Here is a 22,943-nt window from a genome sequence, read left to right as displayed (position 1 = left end):
TCACATCCACCACCGCCACCACCACATCCACCACCACTTCCACCACCACCGCATCCACCACCACCACATCCACCACCACCACCACTACATCCACCACAACCACCACCCCATCCACCACCACCACCGCATCCACCATCACCACATCCACCGCATCCACCACCACCGCATCCACCACCACATCCACCATCACCACATCCACCACCACCACCACCACACCCACCACCACTACATCCACCACCACATCCACCACAACCACCACCACCCCATCCACCACCACCACCGCATCCACCATCACCACATCCACCGCATCCACCACCACCGCATCTACCACCACATCCACCATCACCACCACATCCACCTCCACATCCACCACCACCTCCACATCCACCATGATATCCACCACCACCGCATCCACCACCACCACCACACCCACCACCACTACATCCACCACCACATCCACTACAACCACCACCCCATCCACCACCACCGCATCCAACACCACCGCATCCAACACCACCGCATCCACCACCACTACATCCACCACCACATCCACCACAACCACAACCCCATCCACCACCACCACCACATCCACCACCACATCCACCATCACCTCCACATCCACTATGACACCCACCGCCACATCCACCACCAATTCACCACATCCACCACCATCACATCCACCACCGCCACATCCACCACCGCCACCACATCCACCACCACTTGCACCCCCACCGCATCCACCACCACCGCATCCACCACCACCACCACCCCATCCACCACCACCACCGCATCCACCACCACCACCGCATCCACCACCACATCCACCGCATCCACCACCACCGCATCCACCACCACATCCACCATCACCACCACATCCACCATCACATCCACCACCACCACCACCACATCCACCATCACCTCCACCACCACCACCACATCCACCATCACCTCCACATCCACCATGACATCCACCACCACCACATCCACCACCACCGCATCCACCACCGCATCCACCACCACCACCACTACATGCACCACCACATCCAATACAACCACCACCCCATCCACCACTACCACCACTACCACATCCACCACCACCTCCGCATCCACCACATCCACCACCACATCCACCATCACCACCACGTCCACCATCACATCCACCACCACCACCACATCCACCATCACCTCCACATCCACCATGACATCCACCACCACATCCACCACCACCACATCCACCACCACCACATCCACCACCACCACATCCACCACCGCCACATCCACCACCACCACCACATCCACCACCACCACCGCCACATCCACCACCACCACCACCACCACATCCACCACCACTTCCACCACCACCGCATCCACCACCACCACATCCACCACCACTTCCACCACCATCGCATCCACCACCACCACATCCACCACATCCACCACCACATCCACCACCGCATCCACATCCACCACTTCCACCGTATCCACCACTTCCACCGCATCCACCACCACCACTTCCACCACCACATCCACCACCTCATCCACCACCACATCCACCACCACCACATCCACCATACCCACCACCATCACTTCCACCACCACATCCACCACCACTTTCACCACATCCACCACCACTTTCACCACATCCACCACCACTTTCACCACATCCACAACCACCACCACATCACCACATCCACCACCACTTTCACCACATCCACAACCACCACCACATCCACCACCACATCCACCATCACCACCACCACCACCACATCCACCACCACCATATCCCCCAGATCCACCACCACCACATCTATATGTGTGTGGCTCTGTGTGTGTTTAGGTGCAAATGCAATGTTCTTGGATTTTCGTCACAATAAAATACACTGAACATAATCTTCACAAAAGTTATTTACAAACGTTTAAGCTATTGCCATTATAAATTACAATAACGTTTATTTAAGTATTAATTATTTACAAAATTAAAAGCCATTGTTATTTGTAATATCAATACATCTAAGTCACGTAAATACAACACACATTGCATTACAAATGCTATAGGTGTCACATTTGCGAAAGTTAAAACTATTGACATTGTAACTGACAAAGCTATTAATTTTGCTACTTTCAAAACCAACACATAAATAAAACAAGTGTCATTTACAATACCAATAGCTCAAACTTTCCTAATGCGAGACCTATTGCATTTCCAATGCTTGTTTTCTGTTGTTGAAGATGTGTGCAAATTCATTAATTGCATAATTCAAGTGGAAGCAAGTCAACTCTCAACTTGCTTTCACGTGACCTCAGCAGTATAAGCACTAATGGGGAGTACTACCTACCAGGCACTCATATTCTTGGTTTTAACATCACTGCTGGCCTGCCTACGGCTGCACTGAACAGAATCTGCAAACATGCTGAAGGGTCCCCCTCTGAGCCCTGATGTCACCGGTACAATGCAACCTCGACTACCTAACTTTTGTGCAAAAATGTGATTTTACTAATCTGCTCCTTTAATGCAAAGGGCTAACTTGTGTGTGTTTTTATACAGCACCACCCCTTTGTAGCCCTGTGCCTCGATGTAGCCCCAAATCTAAATGTGATAAGGGCCGGCCCTAGGCATGTGCAAAGTGTGCACCTGCACAGGGCCGCCAAACCCCAGGGGCCGCCACGACGAGGATCCGTTCGTGGCACTGGTGGCCCCTGAGTCCGACTCACCCCGGCTAGCAATGGTTGGCAGCGCCGTTGTTGTTTTACTAATAATACTAGTTTTGTTTCACTTGCCCAGAGTCAGCCAGCAGTTTGGGTCCCAGGGCCGTCAATCTTAGCACTACCAATGACGTGACAGACGGCCCTGGGACAGCCCCCGCGCGCTGTGTGCAGTGCGCAACTGCACCTGCTGCTAAGCGCGTCACGACGGTGGTGGTCACGCGCTCCAGGCGCCAGAGAGTGCGTGCGTCGTCATCTCATCGTGAGAATATAGAACAATATTATAGTAACCAACACGCCACCGACGATCTCACAGAGAACACCTCTGTCCAGTTCGGCGGCATCTCGAGACTCAACTCTTCCCCCGTTCCCCGACCCTATTTATTTGGAACGGTGAGACTGAGAGTCTCAGCGAGCGGACAGCGGACTGACTTGCAGGTATAGACACACAACATATAGATTAATTTCAATGATCATTCTGTGAATATTAGGCACTGTTGTGCAATGTGGGTGCAGCACAGGCCTCGAACAGTCACTCTTACAATGAAAGCCTGCCCAGTTTGAAATGTTCAATTTGATTTAAATGGCTGAAGTGATAGGTGCCCTTAAAATACTGGACCCAAGCCCTCGAGGTAGCCAGGCGTCTTTCCAATGCATGAGTACTCTGAAGGCGGAAGTGAATAGCTATATTATGCTTTCCTTATTTTCCGAAGCTTTTAGGTGAACATGATGAAAGACCAATATACGCTGTTAGGGTGGATTAGAAAGAACTGCAGAATGCTGAATTTCATGTGTGCGCAGCTCAGGAAGTCATTTAATCTGACAAGAAGGCCCTACAGTGTACTATTTAACATAGCTTGGCCTGACTTTTGGAGGGAAGCATAATAACGTGTGGTCATGCAGGGCTTCATATCAGCATCTCTGCCGTTTCTAGGCACTGCAAGTAAGATATTTTATACTGGGGGAGTCAATCAGAGAGCGTCTTTGCTGGGCGGCTAGCCCAAGCACATATGCCTTTAATTGAGGTATGTACGTGTTCTTTGTAGCGCTTCGAAGCACGAAGATGAAGGGCGCACATATAGAAGAATGCAAAAATGTAAGATAGTTGCAAATAGACTGGTGCTTGCTCTGGGGAGCATAATATCGTGTCTGAGAGCCAGGGGTTTGCATTGTGCATTTTCCTGTACATCGCTGCTCTTGGTGACCCACCCATCCAGAGTAGGAGGTATACCCGGGTGCAGGGTCTCTGGTGTTGTTAGAGACCGCATTCATGCGCGTCACGGGGGGTCACGCTCCCGCCAGGGAGAGTGCGTGAGCGGTGGTGCCAGTGCACTGACTGTGCATCGTCATCGTGTCTGCAGTGTGACTGTGAGAATATTACGCGGCCACCGACGATCATCAGAGAAGAACACATGTCCCGTGTCCGACTCCCGAGTCTCCGGATTGCCAGGTATTGCCCGCAGTTCTGAAATGCGCTCATGTGTACAGTACACTTACTGCATCTTTACAATTACTTTGACTGAGGACATTGTCACCATCTCGCAGCACATGCCATCTTTACAGAGCGACATTGTCACTGCGGTGAAATCTTGCACATATTTGTAATGCAGATGCTGGCTAGATATCAGGCTGCCAGACTGAATACACCTTGGGAGGGGCACAGCATTGAGAGAACATGGTTTGAGGCTCACTAAGTGACCGTGTTTGATGCTCACAAAGTGACTGAAATTCTCAGGCCTGAGGTTAAGTTGGACGATGGAAAGGTGTGACGTTTTAAGAGAATGGCTGTAACCTCGAAGGTACTACAGATGGCGCGGGAAGTCGCAATCGGTGATGATTGACGCTTTAACGGATGGTGAAAGTGATTGTGAAGTAAACGTGCAATCTCAGGCCCCTGTGGAATAAACTAGTGTAATCCAGGAAATGTTGGTGTCGCGATAGTTTTACAACACTACAGGTTCCCTATTCCATCACCCACCTCCCTCCCCACCGGTCCTGTGAAAATAGTGCTCTTTGTGTCGAAGTGGTGAGTGACTACATCCGACCCCCTCTTCTGGGGCCCCCACCTACGCTCCCTGCACAGGGCCACCATGAGCCTAGAGCCGGCCCTGATGTGATTTTACTAATCTGCTCCTTTAATGCAAAGGGCTAACTTGTGTGTTTTTATACAGCACCACCCCTTTGCAGCCCTGTGCTTGCTTCCCTGCCCCCTGGCTGTGCTTGCTCCCCTGCCCCCTGGCTGTGCTTGCTTCCCTGCCCCCTGGCTGTGCTTCCTTCCCTGCCCCCTGAATGTGCTTGCTTCCCTGCCCCCTGGCTGTGCTTGCTTCCCTGCCCGTGCTTGCTTCCCTGCCCCCTGGCTGTGTTTGCTCCCCCGCCCCCTGGTTCCCCTTCCCCTGGCTGTGCTTGCTCCCCGGCCACCTGGCTGTGCTTGCTTCCCTGCCACCTGGCTGTGCTTGCTTCCCTGCCCCCTCGCTGTGCTTGCTTCCCTGCCCCCCCGCTGTGCTTGCTCTCCTGAGTGTGTGTGGCTTTGGGTGGGTGTGTGTGGCTCTGGGTGGGTGTGTGTGGCTCTGGGTGTGTGTGTGTGTGTGGCTCTGGGTGTGTGTGTGTGGCTCTGGGTGTGGCTCCGTGTGTGTGGGTCTGTGTGTGTGGGGGTCTGTGTGTGTGTGGCTCTGTGTGTGTGTGTGGCAGTGTGTGTGTGTGGGGGGGGGCTCTGTTGGTGTGTGTGGGTGTGTGGGTCTGTGTGTTTTTGGTGGCATTTGCCAGAGATTAAACTATTGGCATTGTATTGTAATTGCAATGCCAAAACCAACACATAAATACAAATTTTGTCATTTACAATGCCAATAGCTCAAACTTTTCAAAAGGCGAAACCATTGCATTGTAAATGCTTGTTTTCAATAGTAAACTAATATTGATTATCTGAAACTGCCACTTCAGGGTTGTCCTTGGTTCAATTGAAATGATGAAGACATCTTGCTGAGTCTAATCCTGGTATGTGCACCATTTCTAGCAGACTTGCAATACATGCAGAGTTTCACTTTGTCAGGGTCTGAAAGGGAGGTGGGGTAAGACTATTTCACATGAAAAGCAGTCTCCGGGAGGTTCACTTTATGCCTTTCATTCTCTGTAATGCTAATGTGGCTTTCCCATTTTTATAAACCAGATTTTGCGGGACGTCCTCGATGTGCACAGCAGTGTATCAATCACATCGATATATTCAAAGAGTCTTTATGACTTGCAACCCTCGAGAATTGGTCGTAATTCAGTAAAAAAACAGGCAGGACACGAGTGACAAAAGGGTGCACGTGTGCCCCGCTCTGCACGGCGGGGGGCGAGAGCTGCCTCTGCCCTCGCGGGAGTTGCTGCGCCCTCATCACCGCCGGTACCTCTGGCTCCTCCCAGCTCCGTGCGTTTACTGCCGGGAGAAAGGAACGGCGCCCCCGGCCTCATTCACGAGGGTGGCGGTCTCCCCCTTCTGCCCAGCCCCCATCCACTCTCTTGCTTGCCCGGAGCGGAAGAAGCAGCCCGTGGTGCTGACTGGCCAGACCCCCGCCGGATCTCAGCTCCTCTCCCCTCAGCAGGTCGGCGGCGCCGGCGGGAGATGTCTGCTCGGGGTTCGGAAGAGGTAGGGGCACGTTCGTCACCTGTTTTGTTTGTTTTCTCCCGGCTCTGGAGGCAGGATGAATACGCGAATGTCCTTAGCGAAATGCGGTTATATATTCAATGCTGTGATACACTGCTGGGCCGGGAGACTCGAGTCCCCGGAAGTTGGTATATCTGAGAGCAGACAGACTTTCCTTAGCAAAACTTTCATTCTCAACTCTATCAAAACTGCACCGACCGTTTCATATAAAAATGCTGGTCATGGTTGTGATCCGGTTTGTACTTTGAAACGGCTTGGGCCAGATATATGTTTGTTTTGGCATGGCTCTAAAAATGTCCAGTTTTACGGTATATTCCCTGGCTAAAATGAGAAAGAATCGTGCGTTTTTGCACGCGGTGGCTCGGTCTCCTTTGTTTTGCATGGAGGAAGCTGCTGATTTTGCAAATGACCCGAGGCGCCCGGGCCCTCGGCTTTGTCTAGTCCGCATTCCTGTCATGGTGCTGCTGCCCAGTTCAAAGGTCCCCTCTCCCAACACATTCACCCGTGCGTGCACACCTCACCGAGGCACCGTGCACGGTGGCAAGAGCACTGATGCATAGCTCATCTCACTGCTAGTGCATTTGTGCTCCAAGGTATAGTTCACTGCACGCACATCTATGTACTGATGTCTTTATAGCTTATTTATGTGTGTGCAATAAGGCGCACATTGTGTATGAATGAGAGTTTACCTTCACCCCTCAATGAAGACGTTACTTGGATTTATTCCACTTTTTTCCTGGTGGATAAAAAGGAGTTGGGTATTACTAGTAGTGGCAGGAAGGGACGTCATGTATGTTCGTGCAGATGGTTGAAAAATGTTAGGTTATAGGGGCATGAGTTTCAAAGGAGAGGTTGTGGTCTTTGAAATGAAATGCAGTAAATTTGCTTAAGTACAATAATAGCTATTAAGCCTACTAAGGCATGTGATGGAGAGCAGGCTGTGCTCGGATACAGGGGGCGTAAGGAGGAGGAAATGTATAGGGAAGGTCCTTCGGATGGGAAAGAAAGAATTCACATTTGGAAATTTTAAGTCCAGGTCAGTTTTTAGGTCGAGCCTGGGCAGTGCATGCACTGCTCTGTGAGCCATGCTGTATTGGAGTATGGACTTTAAGCCCCGCCCACTCTCCCCCCATATTTGTCATTGGCTCGTGTCATTTTCCTTCGTAAATGTTGGCTTCTGATACATTAATAGGCTTGTTTGTACCTCCTTAGTACAACCTTGTTATCATTTGTAACCTCCCACGAGGACTGGCCCTTTTACTTCTGTTGTTACACAGTATCATATTTAGTCTGTAAGCACTATTTTCTTTAAAAGGTTTCTCCTTCTGCAGGCACGACCTGTTATCCTGCAACATTCAGTGTGCCATGTGCGCTTTCACTTTCTAAGCGGCCCAGGACAATGTTGGCTGTTTATTTGAAATCAAGTAGGTCTCGCATTTACAAGAATTTGAGCTATTAGCATTGTAAATGCATTTATTTATGTGTTATTCAAACCAATAAATAAAAGTCATTGTCATTTACAGTGCCATTAGCGTAAACTCTTGCAAATGCAAGACCTAGTGCATTGCAAATGCTTGTTGAGAGAGCAAGCAGGTGGAAGTGTATTGCCGGCATTCCTGTGGCTGGAGGGTGGAGCCTCAGACACTGAAGGATAGAGCCAGGGCCACCTTTAGAAATTCCATGAAGACTCTCTTAGCAGTGCCTGCTGAATAGTTTGAGCATTGCCATTTAATGAATGGTAGGGGTGAGGTGAAGGACTTTAGTTTCTGTTGTTTAAGGTGAGAACGTTTCAAGGCCAGGCCTTCACTTTTGTCTGCCCCTAATTAAAGCTTGATGGCAGCCAGGTGCTAAGAGCTCACACTTCATTCAGTCTGTATTGTATTTAGTCCAGCTTGAAGCCAGCTCCACTGCTGCCTGCTGTGAGAAGCATCACTTTACACAAAGGCTGTGTCTAGAGGGGAAGTTGCTTGAGAAGGATTCTTGAAAGAGAGACCAAACCAAACTGGTTTTGCAGCATGAGACTTTGGATGCACTCGATGTTGTGTTGTTTGTAGCTCTGTGGTCTGACTTGTCTTTTAAATCGGATGCGGTTACAGAAATGGAAATGTATACTCTTGTAGCAATGAATTCACATCAAAACTAATAAAGCGGCAACATCATAAAAGAGCACCAGTGTACTTTTCAAGTACATTTTTTTATGATTACGGAACTCCAAAGAGGTCCACATAAATCACAAAACCACCAACATATAAATACGATTTTGTTTTGTAATAAAATACTCAAAATATTCCTCCCCCAACAAGAGATCAGAGACTCCTAAACTGAATCCAATGATCAAAGGGGTTTCAGTTATCCACACAGGAGCATAACATACAGTGCAAGATGTTAAAATGCTATTAGTGCAAGAGTTTAGGAAATAAATAAAATAGTTTATATACCATGAATTATCATAAAAAAATAAAGGATGAAATCGCCCACATAAAACAAGTATCAGCATCTACATCATTCATATCTGATGCACATTTATATAGATTTAAAAAACACTTCAAAAAATTGAAAATGATATGGTGGAACATTTCGTTAGGGGGGCCATAAAGAGATTCTACTGCTGCTGAGGCAGAGAGGATAGGTAGGTATAGACATTGGTCTCATCCATTTCTGTCAGCATAATAAGGCTGGATAGATAAATAATACATGATTAACATCTTTGAGACCATAATTGTACAGATTACAGATCTGTGATAAACCATACCATTTTGTCAGTAAAAGATTTAGAGGGAGCATGCCTTGCCTCACTAGTAACCAAAAACGGCGCACTCCATGTGGCAAGTTCCATGAAATATAAGCCTGTACGTTCTATATCGAGCAGGAGTCAATAGCCGGATGGGTACCCTTCTGTAGAGTGTAAACTTCTCTATCCCTAGAGAAACCTATAAACCAAGTGGCCTGTTTCAGGATAGATTTTAATTGGTGCAGTGATAGAGTAAAAATCAAGGACTGGTCTAACTGCAATAAATCAATTGCAATCATAAAGTTTCTAAAGAATGACTGTTCTTTTAAACCTTCTAAAATATATTTTCGAAGCCAGAACCTAAGTGTACTATAATCACTCTTTGCCAAACCCATAGCCCAACGCTCTACCCCGTAAGATGTGTTCCCAGTACTTAAAACCATAAGAAATGGACAGTGGATATAGCAGCTAGACAAAGCACCCAAAGTCGTATTAACCAAAAAATAGTAATAAGCAATTCAAAGAAGAGTAGTAAGTCACAGTGTGCCACTTACAAAGAACCGGTACCCTCTGTCCAGGGGCACCTCACGTAAAGCGTGAAACCAAACAGTTAGTCATCCAGTTTTGGGGCACCACTCCAATCACATACAATCAGTTCAAAATTTCTCAGAGTCCTAATCCAAATTTAGGAGTCTCGTTATTTTCTCAGTTCGTTTTTATTTTCTTATATTCAAAGAGAATCGTCAGCCAACGTGTTTCGTTCTGACCACCAGAACTTCTTCAGGGCGTGTGCTAGTAGTAGAAAACACCAACAGCGAGTAGCACTGATGAGTTATGGATCCTTCCACTAAATATATATAAGTCAAGTATAAGATGTATGAAGGGAGTCTTGCGCGTCTGATTTCGTTTTCGAGTTGGGAGCCGGCTTACAGATATCGGCGGATATGGCTGAACCGCGGTGATAATATATCATATCGCATGCCTGGCTGGGATCACGATTTTGGATTTAATCGGGTCGGATTTATATTGGGAGCTCTCAGAGAAGATACACGACAATACCATACCCTTTAAATAGTAAGAGTACTACTAGCACACGCCCTGAAGAAGTTCTGGTGGTCAGAACGAAACGCGTTGGCTGACGATTCTCTTTGAATATAAGAAAATATAAACAAACTGAGAAAATAACGAGACTCCTAAATTTGGATTTGGACTCTGAGAAATTTTGAACTGATTGTATGTGATTGGAGTGGTGCCCCAAAACTGGATGAATAAGTGTTCCCAGTACTTCTCAATCCAAATTCTAGCATGAGGGCAATTGCAGAACATGCTGAATTAACTGAGTCTAAGCTTTTTAGAACTCGCCTTTCCATTGTGTTTAAAAAGCCCAATTTCCCTACATTGATCAGTTTTGTACCATACAGCAAGGAGTCGGCGATTTTTGCATGAAAGACCTCCAATAACGATGTAAAGTGTCTTCTCCCAGTAGACCTGTAAAGGGAACCCAAGCTTTTCCCCTCAGCGGCGGCTTTAGAAATATTGTTTTCTATATGGGTTTTGTTGCTTTTGTTGCCACACACTATTGTTCCCAAAAAGGTATGTGACTTTACGAGTTCCAGTTTTTGGCCGCCTAGAGACCATACCAAGGTTCCATATTTCAACTTCTTTCTCCCATGCATACACATAATTTTACTCTTAGATACATTGATCTTTAGGTAGTGAGCCTCAGAATTTTTGGAGCACCTGCAGACAACTATTTAAACCTTAGGGGTTAAATCAAAGATTATTATGTCATCTGCATAGAGTAGACACAGAATCAATTGTCCCCCCCCCCCCCCCCCCCCAATTGCCGGGGCAATGCTCTCACTTTGGGCCAGATAATTGGGGAGATCTGAAATATCATAAATTTACTATACAACTTTCCAGCCTGCATAATAAGACATACAGCAGCACAGTAACACTTGTGGCAAGATTGAAAATGTGACACAACAACATGTCCATTTGATTGTCTTTTGGTGCTGCTTGGGTTTGTTTACTTACTATGGCCAGAGTCAATGGAATTATGCCACTGTGTGGCTGCAGCATTCTTTGCCTATTTACAGACTTTTTTTATTTATTGTGAAAGTGACATTTTTTATTGTATTTAGTTAATTAAAACCATTACAATATTGTAACATAAAACACATGATTTAAAAGGAGTACAAAGTGTCAAATGGTTAAAAAGGAAAACTTTCTAAGAATCCATGTAATTGGAGTGTTTGTGAGAGGAGAGAGGGGGTTCAGTGGATCAGTTCATTATACTTCACGCATCCGGCTTCAGAACTTTAGTATCGTGCTTCTCAGTAATTTGTATTAGCTGCAGTGACATTTGACAGAATTTTGCGGCTCTACAAGCTGTCTGCAATTGTTGGCTGTTCAGTGCTAGTATGACAGCCGAGCGGCATGATCTAATTTTGAAAAAACGGAATGCGTGAAGGAGAAAGTAGCGTCTCAGATTTTTCAGACAGGGGCAAATGCATAATATGTGCAACAATGATTCTTCCTTTTGTCCACATAGCCTGCAGTCAGTGGTCGACCATGTTTGCTTCCATGCTGGTGTATGTTCTTTTAAGGTGGAGGTGCCCAGCCGTGGATTTAGAGTCTTTTGGGCGGCCGTGGATATATGGTTGACTAAGTAAGGTTGAGGCTCCATTTTCCCATACGTGGCCAACACCGTCCACCCGTGTTTTTTGTTCGCTGTTGCTGCTTTATCTAATAGCCATGATCTTTGCTTTGCGGCTCCGTTGGTCACTTTTTTAAAAGCCGCAAAGGTTTGGTTTGTATTCCATGCCTTTTCCAGATTGAGTTCTGACAGGGCCTTCACGCATACTGTGTTCCAGTCATTTTTTTATTTTTTTCTGGTGCTTCATCTCCATCCAACACAGACCCATGAGCGTGCCTTCTTGAGCTGCTCTTAGTTTCCAACATGTTTTTAAAATAGCCGCTTGTCTGACTTGGTGCTGATTTGTTAGGCCGAATTCCAGGTGCATCTGCGATTGGGATACGAACCTTGGCATGTGGAAAATATGTTTGAACAGCTCTGACTGTTGCGTGTTCAAGAAGTTTGCATCCTTACACCTGTACAATTCCGACCCGTAAGTTAGAGATGGTAGAAACTTGGCAGCTATTACCTTCAACAGGTGCGAGTTGGAGGGGTAATTCAATTTTGTTTTCAGTAGGTTTAGTGCAAAACGTAATTTGTTTGCCTGAGCCTTTCTGTACAATTGGTGGTCATTCAGAGTCCATCTGTAGTCAACCACTATGCCCAGATATTTGTACGAGGCAGACTGCTCCATGGTGTTGTCTGCAAAGTGCCATTTTAAGGGTTTCTTCCCTAATTGCGAGGCGAAGCAGACGATCTTTGTTTTCTTGAAATTAATTTGCAGGCCCTGTGCGCTGATATAATCGTGGAGCTTTGTGATGGAACGTTGGAGGCCCATCGGGATCTGGCTGCACAGTACGATGTCATCTGCGTACTGTATGCTCCTAATTTTATGCTGGGCTAGCTTTGGTGGGTCGCTTTCTGTCTCCGCCATGGTCTTATCCAGGTCCGCTGTGAAGATGTTAAACAGCGTTGGTGCCAATACGCAACCCTGCTTGAGGCCAACATGGGTCGGTATTTTTCTAGTTCTTATTCCTCCGTTCCCTAGTTTTATTCTTACCCAGGTGGATGAGTATAGGTTGATAATTGCCCGCAACAGCTTTGGTGGTATTTCCCAGGTGGCCATTTTAGGCCATAGGGCCTCCCTCGGGACTGTGTCGAATGCTGCTTTTAAGTCGACAAAACACGTGTACAGCTTGGTAGTTTTCTCCCTTGCTTTGTCGACCAAGAGGTTTAACGCCAGCAGGTTACATAGGATGTTATTCCAGGCCTAAAACCTGTCTGCGTGATCAGGAGGATTTTTTTCGTACGTACCCAGTCTTCTAAGGCCATCAACAGATTTGAGGCGTAGATTTTGGCCTCGACATCTATGAGCGCTATGAAGCGATAATTAGCTGGATCAGATCTTGAGCCTGCCTTTAAGATTGGATGGAGGATGCTGCCTCTCCATGATTGAGGAATGCTTTCTGACTGAAAAGCAATGTTATATAGAGGGGTGAGATGTTCCACCCAGAACTGACGATCTTGTTTGAACAAGGCGTTCGGTAAGCCAGTCGGTCCGGGTGCGCCTTTTGATGTTAAGTTTTTTAGTACTATTTCTACCTGTGACGGTGTTATCCAGTTTACATCGAACTGTGAGTCCACATCTTGGTGGTTTTTAGGTCTCGCCTGTCGATGCGCATGCGCATCGAGCAAGGCGAGAGTATTGCGAGTTATCCACTCTTTATCTGCACTGCAAGGAATCGTGGCGATTCCTTGCAGTGCCCGTGACTTTTAAGGTCAATGCGCATGCGCATTAAGCTTATGCGCATGCGCATTGACCTTAAAAGTCACGGGCGCGTGCATGTAGGTCTTTGTTTACCCGCTCCGCCCCCTCCCGCCGTGTCGCATTTCTCCTCCCCCCTCCCCTCTCTTCCCTCCGGCTTCTTTGTTGATTTGACCCGCTCCGCCCCCTCCCCTTCCCGCCGTGTCGCATTTCTCCTCCCCCCTCCCCTCTCTTCCCTCCGGCTTCTTTTTTTGTTTATTTTACCCGCCGTGTCTCCGATCCTTTCGCTTGTTGTGTGTGTCACCTCCTGGTTGCCATGCGCACAGCCTGGCAGCGATCAGAGCTAAGGAAGTCACATTCCAGAGCGTGATTTCATGCAGCCAGTGAGTCAAACAGGAGAGTGAGTGAAAAATAACTTTTCTGTGTGGTGCAGCCTGACTGCTTTTCCCCGGAGGTTATTTATAGCAGCACAGTGTGTCCCCGCGCCTCCAGTTTTATACAGAGGACACACCCAGCCCTAGGCGTCATCGGGGCGTCGTCCCCGACTGGCAAAGACGAACCTTATAACTCCTCAGCTGCTCACAGCCCCAGGGAGCTCACTTTTGGATTGGCACTTGGGCGGCGCGCACCTTGCTGCTTGGATCGAACCGCCCATTTTAATCTCCTCATCACCTCCAGTTCTCTGTGAGATTCAGCTGCGCACTTTGTGGGAAAGGAAGGATCGCGTTCCCCGTTGCAGGAGTCTCGCCGTGCACAGTAAGTCCGGCCGCTATACTTCGCTCTCATTTTACCGACTGGGGTAATTTAGCTGCTCACATCTGCTGAGTAAAGTTCTTGTGTGGTCCCGAAAACTGATACACTGTCACAGCCCACCACCATCCCCTAGGGCTTCGTCTCATGTAAGTTATCATTCCCTAAAAAATAATATAGAAATAATGTACTGACTGATACAGCGGCAGGCATTCCTTTTGGCATTAGAGTGCCTTGAACTTGACAACATATGCGATTCAAATTGCTTAGGCTACCTTGTGTAGCGCCTACCTCAAAGATTGTCTTCAATGTGAGGTGTTAGCGGCTCGCTGGATTGCAAAGGATTAGCACTGCACTTCGCAACAGGACTTCTGTACACTGGAACTGTGCCGCCACTTCACAGTAACATTTTAAAATAAAGGGGCGATATCGGCACTTCTCTGCAGAACTGCAGCACTTCCAATGAGACAATAGCAGTGCTCTCTGCCCAGAGGTACTGTACAGCAGCGCTTTCAGTGGGGCAATAGCAGTGCTTTCCAACCAGCGGGACTGTAGTGCTTTCAGAGGGAGCAATGGCGGTGCTTTCCAACCAGCGGGACTGTATCGCTTTCAAAGGGGGCAATAGCAGCGCTTTCCAACCAGCGGGACTGTAGCGCTTTCAGAGGGGGCCGGGACAATAGTGGTGCTTTCGCTCAGCAGTACTGTTGCACTTTTAATGGGACAATGGCAGTGCTTCCAACTCAGCATGACTCCAGCACTTCCAAGGGGCAAAACACAGTGCTTTACACCCAGCGGTACCATACTGAAGCGCCCCCTCCCCTTCCCGCCGTGTCGCATTTCTCCTCCCCCCTCCCCTCTCTTCCCTCCGGCTTCTTTTTTTGTTTATTTTACCCGCCGTGTCTCCGATCCTTTCGCTTGTTTTTTTTTAGATAGACAAAGAGCAGCGTATTATCTCTGGCCTCACTTCCTAGCGTCCGTGTGTGCTCACTGTTCAGCTCTGGTATACGGGGGCCCGAGCAGCGGCCCGCACCACGTCCTCTGCTGTGCTCTGTTAGTAAGGGGATCCTCCCCAAAGTGTGTACTCGCTGCCTCTGCCCCTCCCCAAGTGTCGAGGCTGCTGAGTCCAGTCCAAAGGCGCCACGATTTCTCTCCGGCCTGTAAGCTCCCTCATGCAACTCAGGTGAGCCATGACCTTCGGTCATCTAGCCCGGTGGCCTCACATGCTGCCATTCGCTCCAAGATAGCAGAACGGGGATTAGACAGAGGCGGAGGTGCAACACAATAGGACTGCACTGCACCAGGCTACCATCCTGGGAGAGCCAGCCTGAAGCAGGACGTCGCCGCCAGTGCGCTCCTTCGTTGGATATGGCCACCGCTGGGTCTGCTCAGGCTGTTTTGCCGCTGCATAGAGTTTTCTCGCCAGATGCCAGCAGTCAGTCCCTCAACCCCAACCCCTCTTCCTCAACCCCTCACCCTCAACCCCTCACCCTCACTCACCCACCCTCACTCACCCCCACTCACCCACCCTCACCCACCCTCACCCACCCTCACCCACCCTCACTCACCCTCACTCACCCTCACTCACCCTCACTCACCCTCACTCACCCTCACTCACTCACCCACCCCCACTCACCCACCCTCACCCACCCTCACCCACCCTCACTCACCCTCACTCACCCACCCCCACTCACCCACCCTCACCCACCCTCACTCACCCTCACTCACCCTCACTCACCCTCAACCCCTCACTCACTCACCCTCAACCCCTCACTCACTCACCCTCACTCACCCTCACCCTCAACCCCTCACCCTCACTCACCCTCACCCTCACTCACCCTCAACCCCTCACCCTCACTCACCCTCACTCACCCTCACTCACCCACCCTCACTCACCCTCAACCCCTCACCCTCACTCACTCTCACTCACTCTCACTCACCCTCACTCACCCTCACTCACCCTCACTCACCCTCACTCACCCTCACTCACCCTCACTCACCCTCACTCACCCTCACTCACCCTCACTCACCCTCACTCACCCTCACTCACCCTCACTCACCCTCACTCACCCTCACCCTCACTCACCCTCACTCACCCTCACTCACCCTCACTCACCCTCACTCACCCTCACTCACCCTCACTCACCCTCACTCACCCTCACTCACCCTCACTCACCCTCACTCACCCTCACTCACCCTCACTCACCCTCACTCACCCTCACTCACCCTCACTCACCCTCACTCACCCTCACTCATCCTCACTCTCACTCATCCTCACTCTCACTCATCCTCAACCCCTCACCCTCACTCACCCTCACTCACCCTCACTCACCCTCACTCACCCTCACTCACCCTCACCCACCCTCAACCCCTCACCCTCACTCACTCTCACTCACCCTCACTCACCCTCACTCACCCTCACTCACCCTCACTCACCCTCACTCACCCTCACTCACCCTCACTCACCCTCACTCACCCTCACTCACCCTCACTCACCCTCACTCACCCTCACTCACCCTCACTCACCCTCACTCACCCTCACTCACCCTCACTCACCCTCCCTCACCCTCACTCACCCTCCCTCACCCTCACTCACCCTCACTCACTCTCACTCATCCTCACTCTCACTCATCCTCAACCCCTCACCCTCACTCACCCTCACTCACCCTCACTCACCCTCACTCACCCTCACTCACCCTCACTCACCCTCACTCACCCTCACTCACCCTCACTCACCCTCACTCACCCTCACTCACCCTCACTCACCCTCACTCACCCTCACTCACCCTCACTCACCCTCACTCACCCTCACTCACCCTCACTCACCCTCACTCACCCTCACTCACCCTCACTCACCCTCACTCACCCTCACTCACCCTCACTCACCCTCACTCACCCTCACTCACCCTCACTCACCCTCACTCACCCTCACTCACCCTCACTCATCCTCACTCTCACTCATCCTCAACCCCTCACTCACCCTCACTCACCCTCACTCACCCTCAACCCCTCACTCACCCTCACTCTCACTCATCCTCACTCACCCTCAACACCTCACTCATCCTCACTCACCCTCAACACCTCACTCATCCTCACTCACCCTCAACACCTCACTCATCCTCACTCACCCTCAACACCTCACTCATCCTCACTCACCCTCAACACCTCACTCATCCTCACTCACCCTCAACACCTCACTCATCCTCACTCACCCTCAACACCTCACTCACACTCAACTCCTCACTCACCCCCACCCTCACTCACCCTCAACCCCTCACCCTCACACAGTGCAATAGGTCTCGCAGGATTTTTAGTTAAAGCTTTTACATTTGCTTATTGCTTTTTTGATTTGTAATTCTTTTGCATTGCCTACAAAAAAATAAAATGCAAAAGATTTACAACAAAAAACCTATAAACAATTCTAAAAGCACTAACTCTAATGCTGCGAGACCTATTGCATTTCTAATGCTTGTTTGGGTGTGGGGTCTGGGGGCTTGGACTCCGTGCGAGCGTGTTATTGCATTGTGTGTGTTCTAGATACTGTATCCAATCATCCTCAAGTATGTTGGCGTTGGAGTCCTTAGCAGCTCCATTAACGATTTTGTTTATTTCTGCCCAAAATTTAGCATTATTGTTGGATTTGCTGTGTGCTAATAGTGATTGCCAGATGCCAGTTTGGTGTTTAGATTTTTCTAGCCATACTTCTTTTTTTGTAATTTTGCCTTGGTTTGTATATTTGGTTGGTTATGTCTTCACCCGTTATCTTAGCTGTCGCTTGTATTTGTCTGATTTCTTGCTTTAGAGTCCTTTTGTTGTATGCTATGCATCCCAGGGACTCTTGTGGGGCTTTGCCCAAGATCGATTGATGACTGCGTGGCTTGTTGCCAAATCTTTCTATCAATGTTGTAATCAGGCTTTCCCAGTTGTCCACGGGTGATGGTGGGTCGTCTCCGGTCGCATCGGTTTGGGCGTTATAAATGTGCATCATTATCTCTTTGATGTTATTGCCGTTCCACACAAGTCTCTTGAGATTGTAAAGGCTTGGAGGTTCGGTCAAGACTTCGTATGCTGCGGCCCTCTTATGTTGGAGGCTGAATTCAAATGCTTGTACACTATGGTCGCTCTCCGTTCTGTGGATGATTTTGTAATTTACGATGGATTGCAAGACCGATAATTCCACAATGGTATAGTCCAGGACTGAGTGAGCTTGTTTTGCAATTCTGGTTGAGGCTGCTGGTTGGTCTTGTGGGAAGCGGCCATTCAAAGCGATCATTCCCACCTCTGCGAACATCAAGGTGCACTGTTGGCCGATTTTATCCTTTTTTCGATGATTAGTGACAAGGCTTGGGATTGATCCGCCTTTCCATTTATTTTGAGGCCTGGTTAGAGTGTTGTCTTTTTGTAGCAAGAACATATTCAAGTCACCTGACACAACTATCCCGGCCTGCGAGAAGATGGATTGCATGGATTTGATGAGGGCTTTTAAGGTCAGTATTTTCTCCGCTTTGTTCTTGGAGTCTGGATGTATATAGATGTTGGAAATTATCATTGGCGAGAGGTCTTGAGCCCTCTGTATGCCTTTGTCGGGGTCTTGCATCAGATCGATATTGATGCACTGTATCCATTGTTGGCCTGTGTCGATATTAACAAATGACCAGGCGATGCTGGTAGACAGGTAGATTGATAGATCTCCGGCGGCCCTACCCGATCGGCCACTTTTGGTTGCTAATAGTTGGGTTACATTGAAGCCATCTATTTGCTGCGAAGCCATTAGCCAAGTTTCTTGTAATAATAGGATGTCGAAAGTTTTTAGAAATGACATTAGTTCGGCTTCGTTTGGTTTGCCCCCCAGGCCATTAACGTTCCAAGAGCAGGCTTTTAAAGTCGGTTTTCATGCCTCTTTCCTCCCTGCCACCGATGAATTTTGTGGTGGGGGTAGAATTTTCCGACATTCATTAGGTCCCCCTGTCTGTCCATAGTGGATGATTTGTAGATTGGCCCATTCCTCCTTTTTGGTGGCCATACCGCCAACGGCCCCCCGGAGAATTCCGCCTTCTGGTTTAGATCTTTTTTCCACTAGGGCGGCTAGTGGGCCAGGGTATCTTTCCGGCGGCACTGATTTTAATTCAATTCCCCAGTTGGTGAACTCTTCTCCGTACCGCCACACTTCATTGGCAATTTTGGGGTCCTGCCATGTTACCACTGTCATTTCTTTCCCGTTTGGTTTGGGGATTGCTTTGAATTCGATGCTGTGTATGTGAGTTGTATCCACATGTTTTAGCGTCTCGAACGTGGTGGTGAGTTTAAGGATTGCGCTCCGATTTAAGATGTCATGGTTCCCCCTTGAACTGTAATGCGGTATAAGTTCGTGTTTTGTTAAGCCCACCGAATAGGTCGTTTCTGACTTCCAATTCCGCTTTGAGGAGAGGAATTGGGTGTTTCGGGTGGGTGGTCTGTCTGGGCTGCTCTGATTTAAGCCAAACGGCTGCTTTACCCTCTCAATATCACGGACTGCCTGCTGTTCTGTTGGGTCCGTTGGGACTAGAGTATGGGGTCTTGGTTGGTAATGCTCTGTTGCAAATTGATTCTCTTTGAGACCCGACACAGTTTTCGAGAAATAGTGTGAAAGAGTTTTCTGTTCTGTGTGATGTTTTGGTGCGGGGGAGCCAACCGCCGATTGTGTTGATGGTTGAGGTTGTTTTGCAGTTGGTATGCTTAGATTCTCGATGGCAACTATTGTTGTTACATCTGGGGGCTGGGTCACTGAAATGCATGAAAGCCAACTGTCCATTTGTTCTTCCTGGTCCGCCTTGGGTGACTCTTCATGGTTAGCGAATTGAGTGCTTTGGTTCTTATCAGCGACTGTTGATGAAGCTTCGGGGGGCTGAGTCGCTTGCGAACATTTCGAACTCCGGTCTACTTGCTCTTCCTGGTCCGCCCAGTCTATAAGGTGTGGACTATGCAATGTCTTGCCTGTGATAGTACTGGGTATTAGGAACCTTCTAGCATCTTTTTTTCCTTGATGCTTACAGATTTACAGCATTTGAGATTTACATAATCCATCATCTGCTGCATAATCTCCAGATTTTAACAAAAAAATGAATTCTAGCTCAAAAGGTTCAAAAGTTACATGACTTGCCTCTTTCCTGTTTTCAGTTTAAACTTAGGAACACCAGTAAAATCTCACAGAAAGGTGAAGCACCCTGATAAACTCTTATCACTTTTAAATTGTTTTTATGAATTCTTTTAAGTGCTGTAATATGTCTATTAGGGTTATTTAAAATAAACTGATGATTAATAAATAAAAGGTCGGCCAAAGAGAAAAAACAAGCACTGAAAATGCAACAGGTCTCACCTTTGGTTAAGTTAAAGCCATTTGCTTTGCTAATGGTATTGTATAGCAAAGCAAATGTCTTTAACTTAATGAAAGGCGAGACGTATTGCATTTGTAATGCTTGTTTATTTTGATGGGAGAGTACCGGCACTCTTCTGAAACAAGCAGGTGCTCTGGTACAGGGTATCTGCACTTCTATTTTTCCATTTCAAGCACTGGGATCAGGGGTTCCAAGTCTCCCAATTTGGGCGCTACTACATAAATGTTTCGTCATCAGATACCGACAAGATTGTGGTGTGGGTGGATAAAAAAAACATAGCCAGTCTAAAAGATACGATATTGACCGCTCTAAAGCGCTACAAAAAGTGCTGCCAACATGGACAAAACTGATGGAAGAGAGGCTGAAAAACTCGACATTGTATATTCGACCGTGCTGAAGCTAAGCGGCAGCGCTGTATTGTGTGTTCTTATTAGGAATGTTTTTTAGACATGCATTCTTTTGGAGGTCTAAGATTCTACTGTTGTTGGGTACGGCCGCCTCGGGCCCCGATTAAGTTCAAACGATTATCCAAGAGATACTAACAACAATTGCTAACTAGAGGCACACACACGCGACTCGCCCTCCGAGCCACTGGAATCATTTCCAGCTCTTGCCATTCTGACAAGAAAAGAATAAAAGTTAAGTACGCACCATTGACCATTAAGAATAATACAAGAAAAATATCCAACCAAGCATGAGACCCATAGCAAGGCGGGGGTAGAAACTTATTCAAGTTGAAGTTCGGAATTTATATAGCGCACTACTCACCCAGAGGGTCTCAAGGCGCCTGGGGAGGGGGTTCATTATTTATCGAATAACCAGGTTTTAAGTTCTTTTCTGAAGGAGATGTGGTTCTGTGTAAGGCGGAGGTAAGTGGGGAGTGAGTTCCAGGTCCTGGCCGCCAAGTAAGAGAAGGATCTACCTCCCATGGTGGATCTTTGGATACGTGGAACTGCTGCGAGGCCTTGATTGGAGGATCTTAGTTGGCGGGTGGGTGTGTAGAAGGATAGTCGAGTGTTGAGGCATTCGGGCCCTAGTTTGTGGAGGGCCTTGTGTGCGTGGGTGAGGAGACAGAATGTTATTCTCATGTTGACGGGAAGCTAATGGAGGGCTTTCAGGTGGCTGGAAATGTGATCTTGGCGAGGGATGTCTAAAATGAGTCTCGCTGATGCGTTTTGGATGCGTTGGAGTTTTTTCTGTAATTCTGGCGTATAGGGTGTTTCCGTAGTCTAGTCGACTCGTGACTAGCGCGTGGGTGACAATCTTTCTAGTCTCGGCGGGGATCCAGTGGAAGATTTTTTTGAGCATACGAAGTACGTTGAAGCAGGAGGATGAGACGGCGTTGACTTGTTTGGACATTGAGAGTGAGGAGTCTAAAATGAAGCCAAGGTTACGTGCGTGGTCTGTGGGTATGGGTGCTGAGCCCAGATCCGAAGGCCACCATGAGTCGTCCCAGGCAGAGGGGGATGATCCTAGGATGAGCACTTCCGTCTTGTCCGAGTTAAGCTTTTGGCGGCTGTTTTTCATCCATACAGCTACTTCTTTTATGCCTTCGTGAAGATTGGTTTCAGCGGTGTTGGGGTCTTTGGTGAGGGAAAGGATCAGCTGGGTGTCGTCCGCGTAGGAAATGATGTTAAGGTTGTGTAGGCGCGCGATGGAAGCGAGTGGGCTCATGTAAACGTTGAAGAGGGTGGGACTGAGTGACGATCCTTGTGGTACACCGCAGATGACTTCGGTGGCTTCTGATTTGAATGGGGGAAGTCGGACTCTGAGTTCTCCCAGCTAGGAACGAAGTGATCCAGTCCAAGGCTTTTCCTTTTATGCCGATGTTGCTGAGGCGTTGTATGAGGGTGCTGTGACAGACTGTGTCGAAAGCGGCGGAGAGGTCGAGGAGAATGAGAGCTGCTGTTTCTCCGTTTTCCAGTAGTGTTCGGATGTCGTCTGTTGCTGCGATGAGGGCAATTTCGGTGCTGTGTTTGGCTCGAAAGCCGGACTGTGAGGGATCGAGGGAGTTGTTGGATTCGAGGAAGGCGGCGAGTTGGTTATTGACGGCTTTCTCGATGACTTTGGCCGGGAATGGGAGGAGGGATATGGGGTGGTAGTTTTTAAGTTCAGAGGGGTCTGCTGTGGGTTTCTTCAGGAGGGCGCTGACTTCGGCATGTTTCCAGCTTTCTGGGAAGGTAGCAGAGTTGAAAGAGCAGTTGATGACCTCCCGGAGATGGGGTGCGATGATGGCGTCTGCTTTGTTGAAGATGTGGTGGGGACATGGGTCGGTTGGCGTGCCGGAGTGGATGGAATTCATTAGGCAGATGGTGTCTTCCGTGGTGATTGGGTTCCAGGAG

The 22,943-nt window shown here is 48.5% G+C and overlaps 1 protein-coding gene across 3 annotated transcripts in view; it reads left to right on the top strand.

Moving 5' to 3' along the window:
* Positions 1-6,030: 6,030 nt before the first annotated feature.
* Positions 6,031-22,943, top strand: part of LOC147710594 (uncharacterized) — a 91,755-nt gene continuing 74,842 nt past the window's right edge. The window contains exon 1 of one of the 3 annotated variants that reach the window (XM_086921271.1): positions 6,031-6,328. In XM_086921271.1, the coding sequence (XP_086777397.1) occupies positions 6,305-6,328 (24 nt within the window). In that variant the 5' untranslated portion in view covers positions 6,031-6,304. The remainder of the gene's footprint in view (positions 6,329-22,943) is intronic. The other 2 variants (XM_086921272.1, XM_086921270.1) reach the window with 2 other exon arrangements.

Source organism: Lissotriton vulgaris, chromosome 5 (assembly GCF_964263255.1).
Source record: "Lissotriton vulgaris chromosome 5, aLisVul1.2, whole genome shotgun sequence".
Classification (NCBI taxonomy): Eukaryota; Metazoa; Chordata; class Amphibia; order Caudata; family Salamandridae; genus Lissotriton; species Lissotriton vulgaris.
Note: the sequence above shows the minus strand (reverse complement) of the source record. Positions and strands in the feature narration are given on the sequence as shown.